The sequence below is a fragment of the Sinocyclocheilus grahami genome, unplaced genomic scaffold (genome assembly GCF_001515645.1).
Source record: "Sinocyclocheilus grahami isolate Dianchi unplaced genomic scaffold, SAMN03320097.WGS_v1.1 scaffold1120.1, whole genome shotgun sequence".
Lineage (NCBI taxonomy): Eukaryota > Metazoa > Chordata > Actinopteri > Cypriniformes > Cyprinidae > Sinocyclocheilus > Sinocyclocheilus grahami.
Window position 1 is genome coordinate 127186 of NW_015506299.1, and position 18603 is coordinate 145788.

The window sequence follows — 18603 nt, forward strand, 5'->3', positions numbered from 1 at the left end:
ATATTTTGGATCATTTTTAACATATCTGGTTGACAGAATTTTTTTTTTTTAAATAATGTAAAAAAGTAATACAACTTGATTGAGCTGCTTTACAGCTGAAACTGAATGAATTATGACATTGATAATTCTAAATGTTTATTACAGTGAAGCTGCTTTGAAACAATCTGTATTGTATAAAGTAAATAAATATGACTTCATTATCGATTACTTAAAAGTTAAAATATCAATTTACATAGAAAATATGCAAAGGCAAATACTTAAAAGACAATATACATACTTAAAATAACCATACATATCTCAAATTTGGCTTGGTCAGCTGGGGCTTAAAATACAATGTTCAGAAAATATTATCGATCTAACTGTACTGACACTAAGATGAGAACACACAAAACCTGAACTGAGCTGAACAATAAAACAAATCTAATCATCTTCACTGAATATTTAAGTTGATTATCATTTTGTGTTTATAATGAAGACTGTACGTACAGTAGGCAACCTGTATTTGTTTTTTTTCAATATTTTGTCATGTCACTTTTCTTTCTATGTTGCTTACCAGAAGCTGCTCTGCGTCTTAACCACGATACTCTGCATAAAGGTCATGATGCCTATCCACAGAAATGTATAACACCTGATTTCTTGTTTATCAAGATGAAATTATCGGTTTATTTTTGAAAAACAAAAAACAAAACAAAAAAAAAACATAAGAGCACAACCATGACTTCATGAGATATTTGTGTGGACAAAGGTGTGTTTGTAGTTACATTTTTACGTTACGATAAAGACATTTTTCATGAGAAGTTATGCTGTTAGGACTGTTCCAGCATGCTCTGAAGTGCAATTTTAATCTCACGTTGTACTGATTTTATGGGTAAACTAACAGAGGTGTCATCACAGATTATGTTTTTCAAGAGTTTATGTAATCGCTGTGCTAGTTTATTAAATTAGTTACCATACAAATAAAAATAACTCTGAATTGTTTAATGAGTTTACTTGTATAAGCCACTTCATAAGTCATGCTCATTTAAACAATTTTGTTTCAAGTTAAAAGTTTTGTTTTATGGTTATAGTGCAACAACAATAAAACGTCACCATAAAAAAATACTACTTTTGTGAGAACATTAATAATTAATGAATACATTATTTGTGTGTCCACTTTACATTAAGGTGCACTTTCACAGGTTAATGTTTATAATTCAAGAATAAATGGTTCATCCTACATAAGGTTCACAGGTAACTAATATTAGAATATAAATGTTCGTCTTTAATATTTCAGGAAGTTATGGTTGTGGTCCTTTTTCCTCCCAAAATAAAGTTTGTTAATTTACTCTAAATAAACATGAAATCAGGTGTCATGTTTGTGCTCTCACGTTTTTCTAATTTGTGTGTATTTTTTTTCCAAAATAAACTTGAATAATTTCATCTTGATAAACAAGAAATCAGGTGTTATACATTGCTGTGGATAGGCATCATTAACATTTTGCAGAGTATCGTGGTTAGGACACAGAGTAGCTTCTGGTAAGCAACATAGAAAGAAAAATGACACGAGTCATGACATATTAATGAGAAAACCACAAATACAACACCCTTCAGTCTCACTCTAATAGTCCATTTTTGCTGCATTATGAAATAAATCAGGAATCTAATTTTGAGTGAAATAAGTACGAATAAATATATTTATTAAGCATTTATAACATTAATTAAAAATGGCTCGCTATTTGGCAGGTACTGTGTTAAAGTCAACCTTGTTATTCATGCAGTTATAACGGTCTATCAATGATAAATGAATTACTAGTCATTAATGAACACCTTTATAAACCTTTACAAAGGGAACCTTTTCTGTTAGCAAAATCTCTATAACCTGCAATATGACTGACTACCTTTCATAATTTCATTTCATATTTGTCTTGAAAATTTATTTATATTAATATCCATTATATTTATAATACTATCTATAATATTGATTTCAGAATATGATTTGTTAAAGAAGATTATGCTTCAGGTAACGCAGGAACTACCTTGGCATCTCTGACTCCTGATTGGTCCCTTGGTGGTCTCGAGGCACTCTGACTGCGAGTGCGTGACGTTGGTGGTGCAGAGACTTCCCTCTTCCTCTTTCGGACCAGAGAGCGAGATCTCCGAGCATAATGGCTCTAGAGTGACATAAGGTGAACACAAGAATGCTCAGAAATGGATCACCATTATTAAATGGCATACCAAATCAAGTGCGTTACCAATACAGTTTCAGGCTAATGGAAAATCTTACATCATCTTTATCGGTCATGTCCAAACCCAGATCAGCCATCTCCTTCTCCAGAGTCGCTCTCTCCACCTGCACCACGTATACCAATCAAATCGATCCATCTTTAACCATCTAACTAATACTTAGGGTTAGTTCCGTGTAATTATGCATACTTTACGTTATTACTACAGTAAGTACATGAAATGTGTAACAAGGTTAATGTAAAATAAAACATTACCAAACATTAATAAAAAATATGGGTTTTTGAAGCGATTAATCTTAATAACTACATACTTTACCTAAAATATGTAAGTAATATCTGATATAAAACTACTTGCTATCCTTTAAACAAATATAAAAATAAGACTGCTGGACAGAAAGACTGACCTTCTTGGCCGTGCGGGGCATTCTGGATCCCTGTGTGTCTTTCTCTTTGGATGAGAGAATCTTCAGCTTCCGTTTCTCGCGAATCTGACTGGCGAGTTGACGGATCTCCTTCATCTCTTCATCCTCACTCTCCTCCTCTGAGTCGTACTCTCCGGCCTTCGCACGCAGCTCCTCTTCCTGCTCCAAATCCTCCAGCCTCTGAGGATGAGAGAAGGGACAGAAATTCAAAACATCATCTCAAACAAGGATGTAACCAAATATTCAATACTGAGGCCACAAAAGGTCAATAAAAATAAAAAAATAAAAAAAAAAATCCATATGAGCAACAACTAATCTGAATTTCTGGAGGCATTTTTTTGGTCCTGAAAAGAATCTAATGCATTTTTTTTTTCATACCTTCATGATCTCAGGGTCAATGTAGTCAGCAATATTGTGACCCTCCCAAATCTCAGGAATCTTATCCTGCTTTTCTTCTGGATTCATCAACTCCCAGTATTCTGAATACACAAGACAACATTTTTAGATGCGTCTGGAGTATATATTTGTGTACATGTGTATGTGTGTGTTAATATATTACTCTGTAGATCCAGTGTGTAATCGTCTCCCAGCTCGACCTCCAGGTCTCTCTCCAGTTTGCGTTTGGGAGCATTCGTCTCCATCGCCTTCCTACGGAGCAGAGCCCCCTCAGGAATAAATGGAGGCCTTTCCTGCACAAACCAAATCAAAACCTTTTACAAATGCACTACTTTTGCAAGAAGCATTTATACAGAAATATGCTTATGACCAAGCGGACACTGATCTAAGTAGTGCGAAGAGCATGTACCCTCTGATCTCTCTTGGTGGGCACTGCCAGATGGAGTCTGTTCAAAACTTCATGGACCTTCTTGGTTTTCATCTTTGTGTCCACACGGTGAGCCAACAGCCGATCACATGCCTGTAAACCACCAATCTACATCAGCCTACAATACTCTTACTCTCTAAATTGGTACATGAAACGAATAGGCTGATTTCAGTGAGCATGTGTGAGTGAGTGGTTGTGATCTTACCTCAGCCTTCACCTGCATCACTCCCTCTTCCGTCAGAGAGCTGGTCTCAATCACTAAGATCCCCTCAGCAGTAAGATCCGTAAAGACTTTCTAAATTCACACATAGAGCTCAGTTTCAGTTTCACTGGAGAACGCTTCAACCAGTTGCAGCTAACCATTCTCTCGTGATTTCTCCTATCATCCTCTAAACTGTTTGAGATTAAATTAACATATATCTTAGTCAAATGATGCAATTGCAAGCTTATGAAGCTAGGAAGAAAACTGGTTATTATAAAACATCTGTTAAATTGAAACTGAAAATTGTCCCCAAATTTGTGTGTGGTTACTTTGCTAAACACAAAAGGTGAATCTTCACACCAAAAGTTCATAAAAGAACAAAAAGCACCATCAAATTAAAATGTGTTTGAAAGAAGTCTTTTATGCTCACCAAGGCAAAAACAGTCAAATAGGTTTAATACATATTATTACAATTTAAAATATATTTTCTCTTTTATTGCATTTAAAAATAGAATTTATTCCTGTGATGCAAGGCTGAATTTTCAGCAGTCACTACGGCAGACTTCAGTGTCACATGATCCTTCAGAAATCATACTAATATGGCGATTTGACGCTCGGCTCAAATATTTGTTATGATCCGTAATGTTGAAAACAGTGGAAACTGTGATGCATGTTTTTCAGGATTATTAGACTACGGTCAAATAAAAAGATTTAATAAAAGGATTACTGTCAATTTTGATAAATTTAACATCCCTACGAATAAAAAGCATTCATTTCTTAATGCTTAAATACTTAATTTCTCAAGTACTTAAAAGTCCCCATGAAATCAAAATTAAAGTGTTTTGGGTGTTAGTATCAATATATTAGTCTTAAGGTTATCTATAAGGCAGTGTGCTCCAAAACAGTGACAACATTTGCATTTAGAAGATATAAGCATTCAAAGTTTGCAGTTCGTCACTTCCGCCAAAATGGCTCAATGATTTTGTTGACGTCACATCGTACTTCAGCTTCTCATCAAACTTTCTGTCCAATCAAATGCTCTCTAGAATCTGAAGCGCCCGCCCCCTACACTATAAAATAGACGCTGAAGCCGCGGCTGAAATTGGTCACTTGTCCACAGAATTAGTATTTTCTGTACAGTGAATGGCACGTAGTGCACTATATAGGGGACAGGGAACGATTCAAACAGTATAAATATGCTTTCCATTGAGGAAAAAAAGAAGTCTGGTTTGGCACTGTGTCACACTAACCACCGCACCGCACACACACACACACACACACACACTCTGCTCCTCCAGTCCAGAGACACGATAGCACGGAGCGGATCACATGCGTGAGTCGGCGCAGACCACAAAATGTATCGGAGCTATTCTACACAGAATGCTATATTTTATAGCAATATGGATGAGATTGTGGCTGGCATACCCTGTCAAATGCAGCTTTACGGAGCTCAACGGCTCTGAACAGCTCTAGCCCAAGCTGTGATATAAACGAACGCTATTGGCTATTTTAAAAAGGGGAGGGGCTGCTTGATATGTCCCGCCCTGTCTTCCTGTTTCAGTTAAAATGACGTCATCTCACAAGAGTAATGCTGCGTGTTTCGAAGCATTTCAGGGGACCTTTAAGAGTTATCCTGTTCTTTGGGACGTTTATTTACATATTGTTTTGAAGTGCTTGAGTTCACCTGTCAGATTTTCATAAGGCTTTAGACTCCTCTGAATACAGGTGCATCTCAATAAATTAGAATGTCATGGAAAAGTTCATTTATTTCAGTAATTCAACTCAAATTGTGAAACTTGTGTATTAAATAAATTCAATGCACACAGACTGAAGTAGTTTAACTCTTTGGTTCTTTTAATTGTGATGATTTTGGCTCACATTTAACAAAAACCCACCAATTCACTCTCTCAACAAATTAGAATATGGTGACATGCCAATCAGCTAATCAACTCAAAACACCTGCAAAGGTTTCCTGAGCCTTCAAAATGGTCTCTCAGTTTGGTTCACTAGGCTACACAATCATGGGGAAGACTGCTGATCTGACAGTTGTCCAGAAGACAATCATTGACACCCTTCACAAGGAGGGTAAGCCACAAGAACCTGGACCTACTTTTTAGGATGCTTTTTCAAAATTTTTGAAGCTAAACAGATGTTTTCACTATGAATTGTCACCGTATGGGAGAGTCTAGTCACACTAGATTCTTAAGAGTAAATAATGACAGAACCCCTTTAAATTTCTTTCAGCTCCAGGAATTCCTGGCCTGAATAGGATTTAGAATCTCAGTTACCTGATTCTCCTCTGAGAGTTCACTGATCTTCCTCACGTCACATTTGTTGGCCATCACGATCAGAGGCTGCATCACACAAATAATCATCATTGCCATCCTTCAGCACAACAAAACTATATGCTGTTTTACTGCATTTAAATTGACATCTTTATATGTGTGTGTGTACCTTGTTGGCAAACAGCGGACGTATATTGTTGAAGAGCTCTAGCTGTTGTGAGAGCGTGTGTCCGCACTGCTCTGACACATCCATGACATAGAGGACAGCAGCACGCAGGTGAGCCAGAGCGGTGATGGCCTGCATTTCTATGGTATTCCTTTCTTCAAGAGGATGATCCAGAATACCAGGGGTATCAACCACCTAAAAACACACAGCCATAATTATCAGGTATAACATCAGTTTATGAACATTTTCATTATATTCATATAATATTAAATCAGTGCAGTTAAATACTGTCTGAAAACCATGCACTTTTCGAACACTCGCCTGCCAGCGCAAGTATCTGTAATCCATATGACCCACAAACAAAGATTTGGTAGTGAAAGCATACGGCTGGACCTCAACATCAGCACGGGTCACCTGTACACACATACTCCATTAAAACTTAATATTAAAAACAGCGCACACACTTGACATTTAACCTACAATCACATGCACAAACAAACCTTGTTGATAAAGCTGGACTTGCCGACATTGGGGTAACCACACAGCAAGAGGGTTCTGGTGTTTGGGTCAATAGTGGGTAAACGGGACAAATGCTGCCGCACTGTGATGAAATAAATATGCATTTATAATGTGCATCTAAAAGTTTTTAAATGATGTAAAAGAGTTTGTGCTTATTTTTTTGTACATTTATGCTTTGAAAAAGGAGCCAAATATTTCTTCAGAACCATTTAGAAGTTGATCAAAAGTGACAGTAAAGATATTTAAATTGTTACAAAAGATACCCATTTCAAATAAATGCTGATCTTTTGCACTTTCCATTCATCAAAGAATATTGAATGGTTTCCACAAATATATTAAGCAGCACAATGGTTTTCAACAGTGATAATTATAAGAAATATTTCTTGAGCAACACCAGATCATGTGACACTGAAGACTGGAGTAATGATGCTGAAAATTCAAAATTGCTTTGCCATCACAGGAAATATATATTTTAAAATATATTAAAATAAAAATATTTGTACAATTTCACAATGTTACTGTTTTTACTGTATTTTTGATCAAATAAATGCAGCCTTGGTAAGCATAAGAGTTAGCATTTAAAAAATTCTTAGACCCCAAACGTTTGAGCACTACAGTATAAGCATTTAAATTAAATGATTCCGCATCTGTATGACATAATCTGGCCATGGTCTATGTTTCAGTCTTATGTTAGAAAGTATCTGTGGATGTGTGTAAGTGTTTGCACCTTGTTCTAAATACTCCAGACTCTGTTTCTGTCGCTTCAAGATGGTGCACATGCGACCCAGTGCGGCCCGTTTCAGCTGCTTGCAACGATACAGCGAGTCTCCATACTTCATCAGCCGCACATAATCTTTAGCAACACTACAAACGCACAGACATACAGTTTAACTCAGTCAAATGAACTGCAAATACCCACAGATGAGACAAAAAACAGCCAGCTTATTTAATTAAACCAGCCACAAATGAATGCTAAAAGTAATGTGATAAATACAACAGACTCACTTGTCAATAAGGTTTTTGGCGATGTTGATCTGACCCAAAGCCAGTTTATAATGATCTTTATCATACAGCACATTCATCAGATCAGCATAGAAGGGGTGAATGTCCTGAAACACACACATTGGAAGTCATTTATCTACTACAAAAAAAGGGATGTTTAAAGGGTTAGTTCAACCAAAAATTAAAATTAGGCTGCATTTTACTCACCCCCGAGGCATCCTAGGTGTATATGACTTTCTTCTTTCAGACGAATCCAGTCGGAGTTATATTAAAAATTGTCTTTAAACTTTCAAGCTGTTTCATGGCACTCAGCGGGTGTTGCATTGCTTCGGTCCAAAAGAACTTAAATAAAACTCGCCCATCCATAAAATAGTGTCTCACACGGCTCTGGGGGGGTGAACAAAGGCCTTCTGTAGCGAATCGATGAAAAAAAAAAAACTATCTCAAGCTGATGACGCTGCCGTGAGAGGTTTGGCATGACATGAAGCGGCACCGTCTCAGTCTCTGCCTGGCGCTGGTGAAATAATTATAATGCTGAAGGTGGACTGAAGCAATGCAACACCCGCTGAGTGGCATTAAACCGCTTGAAAGATCAAAGACAATTTTTAATATAACTCCGACTGGATTCGTCTGAAAGAAGAAAGTCATATACACCTAGGATGCCTCGGGGGTGAGTAAAACACAGCCTCATTTTCCTTTTTGGGTGAAGCAACCCTTTAAGAAGGATCAACACACATAACCTTTGTCCTATGCGTGTTGTGAAGTTAGTGGGATACTTACGTCCAGTTTGGGAAAGTCGGTGAGGATCTGTGACAGTCGATCATGATAGTTCTGCTGGGTGAATTTGATTTTGCGCATATAGAAATGTCTTATTCGGTGGATCTGGTAGTGTTTGTGTATAACAGTGGGAGTTTTTCGCTGGGTTTTGGATAAAGTCAGATCTATGAAATCCTGCAGGAAGAAAATCAGACAGATAAATACATTTATGTTTGATTTTTTTTTTTATAATAAAAAAAACTTCAAGTTACCATACTGATAAACACCAGGGTTCCCAGATTTGGGGAGAAAATTACTTTCCATAACTTTATTATGATTATTCCAGCATTAATCATTACTTCTAAGATTTATATAATAAACATAATATTAAATTATATAATGGTTGCACTGACAAAAATCAATTTTAGACAGTGAAGTGCAACTAGAAAAACGTATATTGTCTGAATTTCCACTGTATCTGCATTTTCCATGAATGGAAAGGAAATTATGAAAAAACTATGAAATTTCAAGGTTTTCCATGATCATAAAAAAACCTTAACCCCAAATTCTTCATCCCTCTTCAGGTGTTTTAAGCCCAATACTACTCATGCTTCATTTTTAACATATGACGCCAGTAAAAACATGTAGAATTTTAAGTGAATAAATACAATTACAGCACACGACAAGTTAAATGGCTCAACACCGCGCGCACGTGTGTACAACACAAGCAACATACTGTCAATGTCCGTTATTAACACCAACACCAACAATACTTTCTATAACATTTAACCCCGCATATGCGAGTAAAAACACGGTGGCATTTTCCTACCTTAGCGGTGGGAACCACCATAATCTTTTTAAAGTTGTACAGAGCCATGATTGCGGCGCACGCGACTCCTCTACAGAGCACACGGAAGGGCCGAAACACGTAGCGGACGCGTGTCATGAAAGCAACACACGTGGTCCCGCGCTGACGAGATCACAGCGTCACCTAGCGGAGGGAGGAGCCGCACAGACCACTGGAACTGCAGAACCAAGTCGCACTCATTTTAAAGATAACACAAGTGCAGTTTTTGGGTAAAACATTTTACAAAAAGAGGTTTGTTAGGAATGAAATTATAAAACTTAAAAATAGATGTTCTGGTTGTCGAACTATTCAAACATGTTATAAAGTGATTTCAGAGAAATGTTGCATGAGAAACCAGAGATATTTCCAGATTCTGGACATGACACTAAACAAATACTACATTTTAAACAACATTAACTGCACGTTTGGTTCTATAGGATGACCCTGGTTTCAGTGCCAAGAATTCAAGTCAGGTCACCTTTATTCAAAGGGCAATGATAATTTTGCAACCTTTGGTTTACCAGCCTGCCAGAAACAGTCCAAGACGGTTATATTCAACCATGACATCAAATTAATGCACTTCTGTTATATTCAGCATAGACCTGTTAAAACAACATTCTAAATCACACAAAATCACAGCACACAATGAAAATCATTTTATTTAGGCATTTTACTGACACAAATCATTTATTTGTACAAGTAAACCAAAACAATTAATAAAGAATTCTGCAGGTTTGCCTCTGATTAGCCAAACCTTCAAGTAACTTCAAATAAATAACTATATCAACGTGTCTTCTGTTCACAAACAGAGCACAGTAACATAGTAAGGGTCGGGGGAAATGTGGGAGAGGCAAATGAAACACATGGTTTCCTCAGCAGTAGTTCAGTACACGTGTGTATTCTGCTCTGTTTCTACTGAAATCCTGCAGCGATCAGGAATGAAGCAGATTTCTGCTCAGAGCTGGTGTTAATAGTCGTCAATTGCGTTACCATCAACACCACTAATACTGGCTCAATTTCAGCGCAAACAGAACACCATCTACAGGGACGTGAGAGCATGTTTTCAGGAGTATACATGATGTGTGTGAACATGAGATGACTTGTCTCCTATATACGTGTTGTTTTTGTTATTTACTAAGATGGCCGCTTACGATCAAGACCAACAGAAGGAAACATTTCAAATACTGATATGATGCACAAAGGTCAGAAGTTATGAAAAAAAGACAGAAAGCTTAGATGTGTGCAATGCACCAACTGTTGTAAAACAGTTCAGGAGGAGTCGGTGCAGCAGGAGGAGCTTACATTGTGGGTGTATCTTTTAGGGGAGGAGTTTGAAGGGGCCACAGCTTATATAGAGTAAATAATGTGGGAGGACTCTATAATATTAGGTGTGGTAAATATTAGGTGTGTTTGGTGTGAGCGGTTTTAAAGTTTGGGAGGGACTATTATGATTCAGGAGCGGTCAGTACTGTGGGAGGAATTTGCAGTCTGGGTGTGGCCAAAAGAGTTGGTAGGGAGGTTAAGGGAGGGGTTTAAAGTTTGGGAGGGGCCAATGTGATTAAAGGTGTGTTTGACCTGAAGCGGCGCTGCGCAGCTCAATCGGTGAATGACATCAAAGTACCATGAGAGTGATTTGAAAGCATACGTAGATGTCTGCTCTCTATAGCTCTCGTGGTACTTTGATGTCATACACTGATTGATCTGCGCAGTGCTGCTTCAAGTCAAACACACCTAAGGTTAGTACTGTGGGAGGAGTTTACAGTCTGGGTGTGGAAAAAATGGCTGGTATGGAGGTTGTTTAGGGGAGGGGCTAATGTGATTCAGGAGGAGTCAGTGTGATGGGAGGAGTTTGCATAGTAAAGTTTGCAGTCTCTTTCCCTTCACTGTTGAAAAATGAATGGATGAGGTAAACGAGTACAAGTATCTGTCTGCTGTACAGGAGAAGCAAGAGTATGTGCACAACTAACACTATACTGTAGGTAACTAGATGAGATGACCATGTTATATGTGTTCGAGTATGTCTGCATTTGTATGTGATGAGGTATTCGTCCTGCTGAGGTATTGTGTCAAAGTTTTATTACTAATCAGTGCTTTACACAAATCCTGTGATAATGTGTCTTTGAAGTGTGTGTGTGTGTGTTTAAAAAAAAAAAAAAAAAGGCACCAGCAATGGCTATATGCGGTGTGGTACGTTTACATTTACATAATCGGCCCTCATAATTGTATGATGTTTGCATGCATGTGTATGAGCAAGTATGTGTGTGTGTGTGTATATGTGTGTGCATGGCTGCAATCCTCACACCGCCACTTTTTCAAGTGACCGTATGGGTGGAGTTATTGCTTTCAGGCCATTGCCAGGGCAGCTGTTACCACGGCTAAGGGCGTGTCCAGTTGGCATGGCAGCATGGGAGTGTTCAGGCAGGCGTGGCAGGAAGACAGGACAGGAGCGTGTGCGGGCGTGGCCTTTGTGACCTCCTGCGTGACAGATGAGGTGGCTCACCGTGTCCAGAGGGGAAAGCGTGTGTGTGTGTGTGTGTGTCTGCTCCTCGCACTGCTTCAGCGAATACCAGGTGAGGAAAATGAACAGGAAGCCCAGGAACTTCAAGCTCGCCGCCAGCCCAAAGTAAACAAAGCGGAGGGAAGTGACATCATACTCCCAGCAGGACCCATGGAAACCACAATCCTGCTGCCACAGCATACAGGTGGTGTCAATCACAGCTCCAAAATAGATAGGAGTGGGGATGTAGGCTGAAGAGACAGAAAGAAAAAGAAAATATATAAAAAATTGTTTGAATATTCATTCATTTAGCAATCCACTGATTAAAACACTGTGGTAGCTGACAGTAGGGCGGGGCAAAAAAAAATCAAGATATTTTCAGCCTTTCAAATATTTATGTCTTGATTTTTGCATATACTACCGTTCAAAAGTTTGCGCTCTAAAATTAATTATTAAATTAATACTTTTTTCAGCAAGGACACGTTAAATTGATCAATATTGTGAATAATGACATTTATAATGTTACAAAAGATTTACATTTTAAATAAATGCTGCTATTTTTAGCTTTCTATTCACCAACAAAATCCTAGAAAACTGGTTGGTAATGATAAAAAAAATTTCTTGAGCACCCATTCATTTAGCAATCCACTGATTAAAACACTGTGGTAGCTGACAGTAGGGCGGGGCAAAAAAAATCAAGATATTTTCAGCCTTTCAAATATTTATGTCTTGATTTTTGCATATACTACCGTTCAAAAGTTTGCGCTCTAAAATTAATTATTAAATTAATACTTTTTTCAGCAAGGACACGTTAAATTGATCAATATTGTGAATAATGACATTTATAATGTTACAAAAGATTTACATTTTAAATAAATGCTGCTCTTTTTAACTTTCTATTCACCAACAAAATCCTAGAAAACTGGTTGGTAATGATAAAAAAAATTTCTTGAGCACCCAAATCAGTAAATTAGAAAGATTTGTGAAGGAAAATTCGGTCTTGCCATCACAGAAATATATTACAATTTAAAATATATTACAATAGTGAAGCTATTTTAAACTGTGATAGTATTTCAAAATATTACTGTTTTGCTGTATTTTTGATCAAATAAATGCAGCCTTGTTGAGCATAAGAGACATTAAAGATCTTACCAATGATACTGAACTTTTCAGTATCATTGTACTTGCTCTAAAATGGCTTTAAAAAGGCTTCATTTTGGTTAGAGGAAGTCATTTTGACCAAACAGCCATTGAAGACAAATACGTCATTAACATTTTGATATATGAAAATGCCACTGTGAGATTTCACTGAACACAACTGAGTGAAGGTGCATATGAATCATTCATCAGAAAATCATTAAATCAGAATTTTCAATAACTGAATCAGACAGTTTGAACTGATTCATGGAAATTAAACTTCCTTCAAACTCCAAAGCCATTTTTACTAATGAAGGTTAATTCATAGATGCTATTATAACATCTTGGTCTTAATATTCTGATAAGTCGTGAGCCAAAAAGTCTACTGATATGGTCTCCGGGAAATGTAAAGGCCAAATAAAAAGAATTAAAATCAAGCTTAATTCTTAAAGCTTAATATAGTCAGCAAAACAATCCTGAACATATAACGAATATTATTCAATATTCAATTTGTCCAGCTTTAGTGGACGGTCAAAAAAAAAAAAAAAGATAAATTCAATTAAATCTGTCCAATCCTACCAAGAGTCCTGAGAAGAACAAACTGCATTCCCAGAGCAAACGGCCTGTCCTCTTCCTCCACTGACCTGCTCAGGAAATAATCGGGATGAGCAAAACAAAGAGGCAAAAAGAGATGATAGCTGAGTACATGGAGAGAGGCAGACCTGAGCGTAACGATGATGACGGACGGCTGACCACAGGCGGTTATAAGAGTGACGATGAAGAGAAAGATGAGGAAGGTGATGAGGGTTCCACATGTGCGCTCACACTTTCCTGCAAGTGTGTAACCGTTCTCGTTCAGGTACGTCTTCACAATCACCACCTGCAGCTCATGGTTTCCTCCCGACGGAGTGATCACCTGTCTGCTCTGAACGCATGCGCAGTCCGAATAATTTCTGATCTGAGAAGGAGAAATACATACGTTACGATACACATGAAAAATGTCAACTATACTGACAGACACAAAGTCTCGACAACAATTTTTTTCATATAAATATTTAGGCTACCATCAAAGTGGGGTCTGGGATCCACGACTCAAAGCCAGGTGTCTGAAAATGTATTTAGGACCTTTGATTTTCGCAATAAGGTAAATGTGTACTGAATTGCGGAATTTAGTCAATTTTATTTACTGTTTTATGCGTTATGCTGTATAACACGGAATGTCATGGAATTTGGCAAATCTTGGATGAATAAAATGGCACTTTGTTTGCCTAAAAATAAAAGGAACTGTTCAAACTACCACTTTTGATAATGAACTTGTATTAAATCATAAATTCAGAAAAATTAAAACAAACAGAAAATAAATAAATAAATAAAAACATTTGATAGGGCTCTAAGATTTAAAAAATATAAATAAATTAAGTTGTATGAATTACATTGTTTAGGCATGATTTTTAATTATTAAAATTTATTTAAATATTTAAAATTTAATCCAGAAAAATTTTAACCGAAAACGCTGAATTTGGGGTCCATGTACCTTCTGGTCATTTGATTTTCTACTTAAAAAGTAATAAAGAGAAATGGTTTCATTTTCGTTTTTTTTTGTTTTGTTCAAGAAACGGAAAAACAAAAATTAAGCTAGATTTTTCGTATTTTTGTTCATGGGTAAAAAAAATTGATTATGCTTTAATATTTGTTTTTGAATGTGTGGGTGGCCCTGAAACGCCCCTTTTGACCCCCATCTTTTTATCAGGATCGTGCCAGCACCTCCGCCGACCGGAGAAGTGCAGTAGTCTACTAGTTGCACTCTATACGAGATGTATAGCTTCAAATGTTGTTGTTTGTAATGGCGAATGAAAATATGTTACCTGTGAGGTTTTTCTTAGGCCTAGAATAAAATGAGTAGACTAAAATCAACTGTTCTCTCGGTTTGATTTCCTTCAAAATCAAACCGTTCTATTCATTTCTTTTTGAGTAGAAAATCAAATGACAAGAAGGTACACAAACCATGTGGGAAAAATAAAATAAATTTAATATAACCCTAAAAATTTAATTTTTGTTAAACTTTTAATACATGCTTTCTTCTCATCTTCCCAGCTACCCCATCAGTACAGCACCAGTTTACCATCCAACTGGGCTCATCAACGATAATCCCATCGAGTTCGGCCAGGAATCTTGGGGTGATCCTTGATGATCAGCTGACCTTTAAAGATCACATTGCAAAAACAGCACGATCATGCGGGTTTGCACTACACACCATCAGGAAAATCAGACCCTTCCTAACAGAGCATGCAACACAGCTTCTTGTCCAGGCCCTTGTCATTTCTGGCTGGACTTCCAAGATGTACAATCAGACCTCTGCAAATGATTCAGAATGCAGCAGCACTTCTTGTATTCAATGAGCCCAAGAGATGAGCCCACGTCAAACCACTTCTCATCTCTCTGCACTGGCTTCCAGTCGCGGCTCTCATCAAGTTCAAGACATTGGTGCTTGCCTACAGAACTGCCACAGGCTCAGCACCCTCCTACCTCCGCTCTCTCTTATGCATCTACATCCCCTCCAGAAGCCTGCGGTCAGTAAATGAGTGGTGGCTCGTTGTCCCATCGCAGGGAGGCACAAAATCAGTCTCAAGGATGTTTTCTTTCACCATACCCTGTTGGTGGAATGACCTACCTAACTCCATCCGAACCCCTCACAATCTTCACTGAAAATTCATTCGTTCTGTGAGCATCTAACTGCCTCCAATAATAATAATAATAATAATAAAAATGCTATGCCTTCACTTTTTCTGTTCTCTTACTATCCTCCTGTCCTAGCATTTTGAGTGATGTATAACGGGCACTTCTCGTGTTTTTTGCCATCTTATGATACATCGCTTCTTGTATTCCTCAACTGTAAGTCGCTTGGGATAAAAGCGTCAGCCAAATTAATAAATGTAAATGTTTAGTTTACAACGGCTTAATTAACCATTTAAACAAAGTCCAAGATGAAAACAGAAAAAAGGGAATCAGAAAAAAAAGGTTCCGATTGCATCTAAGAGTACAAATTGTGCTTAATCACTGTTATAGTTATGAGAGGGTCCTTAGAAAGTTTTCTCTTCTCTAAAGGGGTCCCTGGCCCCTTTAGCAACATAATGTAACATTAGGATTCCCTTACAAAAAATAATGATTCAATTATTTTTAAAAGTTAAACAGCATTAATTTTAAAGTCAGAGAACATGCAATCATTTAGACAATACAGCAAAATAAACCCCAACATGGTTTTGTCAAGCCCTGGATTCACTCTTGATCTAAATTTCAATTGACTACAGCCCTTGTTTTAAAAACCCTTGGTTAAAAATGACTCACTCCTGAGGTTTGGTTGGCGATGTTGCTGCAGCCAGCCAGACACGGGTTAAAGTAAGTGATGCCATCAGAGCCACAGACAGGTGCATACTCATGAATCCTACAGCCACAGTTGACGTTACAGCTTCCTGTCAGGTTTCGGTGAGACAGAGTCAGCGTTGGCCTGCAAAAAAACAGATCGAACATCATTTAGTGCAGCTCATGTTTGCAGGTGATATCTATGTGCATGTCTAGAGGGTTTTACTCCATTACCCGGTGGTGTAAGGGATATTGATTCCACCGAGGTTGATGCTCTCGCAGCCGACAATGAAGAGAGTGGAAAAGCATAGCAAAGACACGCCGCTGCAGATCATGGCCAGCTTTGCTGCTTCTCTTTCACCCAGCTTCAGTTTCTTAATGATGTACCCACCTAAAACAATACCGACACCTGCACTGGGTACGATGATCAGACCTGCACACACAAATGCACAATTAATAGACACCCATAGTGAGTACTGAGATCAGATCGACACATGTTTGTGTGTGTGTGTTTGTGTTGTACCTGTGTATATACTGGCATTAGATGCTGGAACACCAAATTGAGATTCAATAAATTTGGGAATGAAAGTGATGAAGGCTGTGACAATGGCACATTCCGCCGTATATGACAAACTCACGAATAAAAACGTCACATTGCTCAATATACGCACTGCTGCTTTTGGCAAATCTGGAGAGAGACAGAAACAGACAGAGAGAGAGAAACAACACAGATTTATAATTTGAATTTAAAATTTGAATTTTGGTATGAGCATGCAACTTTAGGGATCTTATCTATTCACAAATAGGGTTGGGTACCGAAACCCTACCTATGTACTAGAACCGAATCAAAACGCAAATTTCGGTGCCACCGATGCTTGAGCGATCGATTGAAATATTTGTTCTCTGGTTCTCCAAAATGGACGTAAGGATCACCGGCACCGCACATGAAAACTAATTTCCCGACTGAGAAATTCACGAACGCAAGTCGGAAAGCTCTAATAATACAAATCCAACACCCATAGTGAGTACTGAGATCAGATCGACACATGTTTGTGTGTTTGTGTTGTACCTGTGTATATACTGGCATTAGATGCTGGAACACCAAATTGAGATTCAATAAATTTGGGAATGAAAGTGATGAAGGCTGTGACAATGGCACATTCCGCCGTATATGACAAACTCACGAATAAAAACGTCACATTGCTCAATATACGCACTGCTGCTTTTGGCAAATCTGGAGAGAGACAGAAACAGACAGAGAGAGAGAAACAACACAGATTTATAATTTGAATTTAAAATTTGAATTTTGGTATGAGCACATCCAAAATATGCTCATACTAAAAATCTGTGTTGTTACTGTTAACTAAAACTATATTCGTTAACTGAAATAAAGCTGAAATAACAAAATATACATATTTGATATAAAAAATTTAATATCTAAATATAATTGAAGTAAAATAAGTAATCTGAAGTAACTGAAGTTAATAAAACTGAAATAAAAGTCAAGTTAAAGGGGTCGTATGATGTTATACATTATTTTGTGTATTTGGTGTAATGAAATGTGTTTATGCGGTTTAAGGTTAAAAAAAACTGTACATTATTGTTTCTCCTCTATGCCCCGCCTTTCTGAAACACGTCGATTTTTACAAAGCTAATCGGTCTGAAAAGCGAGGTGTGCTGTGATTGGCCAGCTATCCAGTGCATTGTGATTGGCTGAATACCTCAAGCGTGAGACGGAAATGTTACGAATGAAAATACCAAAAATGGCTTGAACACAGATAAACTATACGTTGTCGCAGTCGAGTGTTTATTGTCTTTGTTTTATCATTCAAAACGTTTATATCTTCCGTTTACTCAGTTACAGCAATATCAATGCCTTTGTCCATATTAGGGATTTCCTGAGTCCTTTTCCTTCTGTGATACTCATGTGGAGTTTCTGCGTGAGGGCACCCTCTGGCGTCCAGTATGACTGAAGCAGACATTAAATGTGTTTATAGTGCTCAATAATGACCAATCCATCCTATTTTGGGGGAATTTTTTTTTTTTTAAGTATAGGTTCATGCACCGGAACCGTTTTAAAAGTATCGATTTGGCACCGGTATCGGAAAAAACCCAAACGACACCCAACCCTATTCACGAACAGCTTGTAACACTCCAAATAGATAGGAAAACTTGAAATCGCATCATATGACCCCTTTAAATATATAAATACAGAAAAAACTAAAACTAAGGAAAAAGGCAAAACATAACAAAATTACCCAAACTAAAAGAAAAAAAGAAAACTATATATATGTATAGTATTAATATATATATATATATATGTATAGTATTAATATATATATATATATATATACACACACACAGT

At 37.4% G+C, this 18603-nt stretch overlaps 2 protein-coding genes across 2 annotated transcripts in view; both read right to left on the minus strand.

The window, feature by feature from the left end:
• Window positions 1–1988: 1988 nt before the first annotated feature.
• LOC107567003 (nucleolar GTP-binding protein 1-like) lies at window positions 1989–9349 on the minus strand. Its single transcript, XM_016252586.1, has 15 exons — window positions 9227–9349; window positions 8422–8592; window positions 7645–7748; window positions 7367–7503; window positions 6621–6721; window positions 6442–6534; window positions 6124–6315; window positions 5958–6023; window positions 3673–3762; window positions 3450–3560; window positions 3204–3333; window positions 3023–3123; window positions 2627–2824; window positions 2264–2329; window positions 1989–2150 (listed from the first exon to the last, which is right to left on the minus strand). Exons 1-15 carry the CDS (start codon window positions 9341–9343, stop codon window positions 1989–1991), a joined length of 1839 nt encoding a protein of 612 aa, XP_016108072.1. The 5' UTR covers window positions 9344–9349.
• A 1620-nt stretch (window positions 9350–10969) lies between these two features.
• Window positions 10970–18603, minus strand: part of LOC107566986 (solute carrier organic anion transporter family member 5A1-like) — a 15129-nt gene continuing 7495 nt past the window's right edge. The window contains exons 5-10 of the mRNA XM_016252567.1: window positions 17308–17472; window positions 16473–16671; window positions 16224–16383; window positions 13601–13836; window positions 13458–13522; window positions 10970–11992 (exon numbers count right to left, since the gene is read on the minus strand). Of these exons, the coding sequence (XP_016108053.1) occupies window positions 11541–11992; window positions 13458–13522; window positions 13601–13836; window positions 16224–16383; window positions 16473–16671; window positions 17308–17472 (1277 nt within the window). The 3' untranslated portion in view covers window positions 10970–11540. The remainder of the gene's footprint in view (window positions 11993–13457; window positions 13523–13600; window positions 13837–16223; window positions 16384–16472; window positions 16672–17307; window positions 17473–18603) is intronic.